Here is a 4,164-nt window from a genome sequence, read left to right on the forward strand (position 1 = left end):
TTGCTTACCTTCTTTTATCATGTATTATATTTTCTGGCTGAAAGTTTACAATGTTACTTGTGCTTATTCAATAATTCCTGTGATGGGTACATTGTACCTGCTTTTCAGACATAAAAACATCCTAATACCATCCCAATACTGAGCCATTCTCATCTTCGTGACATTACGTAATCTTGGGCATGTTCCTGCCATATGACATTTTCTACTGCCAGCAGTCCATGTATATGTATTAAGACATCTAAAACGTAACACATAGTACATAGTGCCCTACAGAATAACGCTTTACAAAAATGGAATCTTCTTATAATGAAAATATAAAAGACCATCAGTCTAAAATCAAGTTAAGAAGTTGTGAAATCAAAACTAAGCATAGGTATGGATTATTACTTGAACACAACTAACTGTTTTTCGGCAGAGCTGGTAGTTCAGTGCACTCTCTTGACCAGCCTAATGAGTTTCTCAAGTCTTCGCTCTGCCCTGTGCAGCAAATCTCAACAAATACGGAACCTCTCTGTGTTACCTTTCCCTGAAAAAATTGAAGTCACAGACATCCTGGGCTCGTGGATTTGTGAAGAATGAAGTGATACCGTGGAGTGCCTTCAGCAAGTAATTCTGCATTTTAAGTGCTCTTTCAGTGTTATACATTGAACCCTTTTAAGGCTACTAGGAGCAGAAAAGCATAAAGCAAAATCTTCCCAGTGGGACCTGAGGATAAGTGGAGAATATTGGATTTCAATAGACATGATGCACGCAGCCCACGCCTGATGTTCCCATACAGACACTAACTCATGAGACAAGTAGCAGTGACTGTGAACTGAAAGGATGGCCAGCAGCTTTCTCATAATAGGCATGATCATCTTAACACAGACCGTGGTTGGAATTCCGGGGAATTTCTCACTCCTTTGCAGTTCTATCATCTTTCACTTCATGGGTTACAGGTTAAGGTCCACAGATTTGATCCTTAAGCACCTGATTGTGGCCAACTCCTTGGTCCTCTTCTCTAAAGGAGTCCCACACACAATGGCAGTCTTTGGGTGGAAGCATATCCGCAGTGATGTTGGCTGCAAACTTCTCTTCTTTCTGCACAGAGTGGGGAGGGGAGAGTCCATCAGTAGTATCTGCCTCTTGAATGTCTTTCAGGCAATCACGATCAGTCCCTGGAAGTCCAGGTGGGCAGCACTGAAAGTAACAGCTCCCAAGTACATGGTTCCCTCTATTTTCCTGTGTTGGATCCTGCAAATGCTGGTAAATGTCATTTTTCCTATCTATATAAATAGCAAAATAAGTGACAGAAACAACACAAGCAGTAAAGATTTTGGATACTGTTCTACTATTCTTACTGACCAGAAGAGTAGAAAAACCAGACACGCCTTGTCTACAGCATTGCTGTTGTTCCCTGATGTTTTATGTTTGGGGCTCACACTCTGGGCTGGCAGCTCCATGGTTCTCATCCTGTACAGACATAAGCAGCAGGTCCAGCACATTCGTAGGACTGACGCCTCCTTCAGGTCCTCCCCTGAGTCCAGAGCTACTAAATCCATCCTTCTCCTCGGGAGCACCTTTGTCTATTTTATATACTTTCCTCCATCTGTCAAGATCTTTTGGCTCTTTTTGATCCACCCAGCCAGTTCCTTGTGGACATCACTATAATCTTTGCAGCATGCTTCCCAAGTTTCAGCCCCTTTCTGCTCATAAGCCATAACTCCAGTGTACAAAGGCTCTACTTTGCCTGAAGAAGAAATGCAAAGTCCTCCACTATTATGAGGAAAGTGTGAATTTTATTTATTTCTATAATTAGCCATTGCCAGCTCATTTATTCACCCTCAGACTCCTAATTATTATTTTAATTTCAAGGTACTATTATACCAGACATGCCAAGTGTCTTCTTCAATATAAAGACCAATTGAAATATATTGTCATGAAATATGAATATATCAATGAAGTTTTCTTGTAGAAAAGTTCATTTTTATGCAATAAACAACAGGTCTAGAAATGATGTGCATATTATAAAGTGTTCAAATGTGTTACTTTCAGTCTAACAAAACGAATTTCCCAAAAATGAAGTAGGTATGGAATTATAGATAAAAGTATACAAGAAAATGGATCAGTGTGTACAGTCGTCAGAAATAAAACTGAGGAAATTAATGTCCTCAGAGAGTAAAGAATACCCTGGTTAGCACTCGAAGATAAAATCAGGTAAGAGTTTGGGAGCTAGTTACAAGTTTATAGTTAACATTTTTATGAGAGATGGCAGTATGTATTAGAAAGAGTCTTGCAGGGAGATTAGCATATTAAAATATTTTCATGTAGAAATGAGCAGTTAGAAGTGAAGTACAATAAAAAAACACACTGAAAGAAAACTATATTTCAGTAGATTTTTAAACTGAAATATATTTGACATATAACATTGTGTAAATATAAAATGTAAGATTTGGTAATTTGTTACATGTAAATATTGTAATATGACTGCAATTACAACCACATATCACAATGCAGAACTCTTTTATGTTAAAGGTTTCAATTAATTATAGTTGATTTACAGTACTATAGTAGTGCAGAGGTACAACATTGTGGTTCAATATATGGGTTATTTTTTTAAAGCTATTATGAACTGTTGGCTATATTCCCTGTGCTGTAAAGTATGTCCTTGTAGTTTATTTAGTTTACACATAGTAGTGTGTACTTCTGAATCTTTACTCTGTCTTGCCCCTTCCCACTTTCTCTCCCCACTGGTAAACACTAGTTTATTCTCTGTGTGCGAGAGTCTTTTTCTACATCATTATTTTCATCCTTTTGTACTAGTTTTAGATTCCATATGTCAAGTGATAATATACAGTATTTGTCTTTCTCTGTCTGACTTAATTCACTAAACAGAATGATATTCAGGTCCATCTATGTTAGAAGCAGCAAAATTTTATCCTTAAGGGGTGAGGAATATTCAATTGTGTTTGTGTGTGTGTGTGTGTGTGTGTGTGTGTGTGTGTGTGCGCATGTGCATGTGTATGTATTTGTTTACTGGATTCATTAGTTAGTTTTCTGGTGGAGATATTAGGGTTTTCTATAAAAAGTATCATTTCTCTATAGTAGTGACAGTGTTACTTCTTCTCTTAGGCGTTGGATGTCTCTTATTACATTTTTGTACACATTTTGTGGCTAGGACCACCACACTGTTAAACCAGAGTGGCAAGAGTGAGCATCCTTCCCTTGGTCCTGATTTTAGAGGAAAAAGCTTTCAGATATCCACCTTTATAGGTTTGTCATAAATGGCCTTTATTATGTTGAGATGTATTTTCTCTATGCCCATTTTTCTGAGAGTATTTACCATGAATGGATGTTAGATTTTGTTAATGCTTTTTCTACATCTACTGACACAATCTTGTGTTTCTCTTCCTTTATTTAATGTGGTGTATCACATCGATTGATTTGTGGATTTTTAAGCATCCTTGCATCTCTGGAAGAATGCTATGTGATAATCATTTATGATACACTTTATAGATTGTTGAATTCTGTCTGCTAATATTTTCTTGAAAATTTTTTTCAATCATATTCATCAAGAAAATGATGTGTAATTTTCTGTAGGGTCTCTTTATAGTACTAATATCAGTGTAGATATAGCCTGATAGAATAAATTTAAGAGTGTTTCCCTCCTCCTCAATTTTTTGGAATAGTTTAAGAAGGATAGATGTTATTTTAAAAATTATTTCATAGAATCACTTGTGACATGCTCAAATCCTGGACATTGTTTTCTGGCAGGTTTTTTATTCAGTTCAGTTCAATTCAGTCGCTCAGTCATGTCCGACTCTTTGAACCCCATGAACTGCAGTACACCAAACCTCCCTGTCCATCACCAACTCCGGGAATTTACCCAAACTCATATCCATCGAGTCGGTGATGCCACCCAACCATCTCACCCTCTGTCATCCCCTTCTCCTTCCGCCTTCAATCTTTCCCAGCATCAGGGTCTGTTCCAATGAGTCAGCTCTTTGCATCAGGTGGCCAAAGTTTTGGAGTTTCAGGCTGAACATCAGTTCTTCCAATGAATATTCAGGACTGATTTCCTTTAGGTTGGACTGGTTGGATCTCCTTGCAGGCCAAGGGCCTCTCAAGAATCTTCTTCAATACAGTTTAAAAGCATCAATTCTTCAGCACTCAGCTTTCTTTCTA

General features: G+C 37.7%; 1 protein-coding gene across 1 annotated transcript; it reads left to right on the forward strand.

Moving 5' to 3' along the window:
• Nucleotides 1-822: 822 nt before the first annotated feature.
• Nucleotides 823-1,650, forward strand: LOC133054795 (vomeronasal type-1 receptor 4-like). Its single transcript, XM_061140114.1, has one exon. It carries the CDS (start codon nucleotides 823-825, stop codon nucleotides 1,648-1,650), a length of 828 nt encoding a protein of 275 aa, XP_060996097.1.
• The last annotated feature ends 2,514 nt before the right edge of the window (nucleotides 1,651-4,164 follow it).

This window comes from Dama dama, chromosome 4, assembly GCF_033118175.1.
Source record: "Dama dama isolate Ldn47 chromosome 4, ASM3311817v1, whole genome shotgun sequence".
NCBI lineage: Eukaryota > Metazoa > Chordata > Mammalia > Artiodactyla > Cervidae > Dama > Dama dama.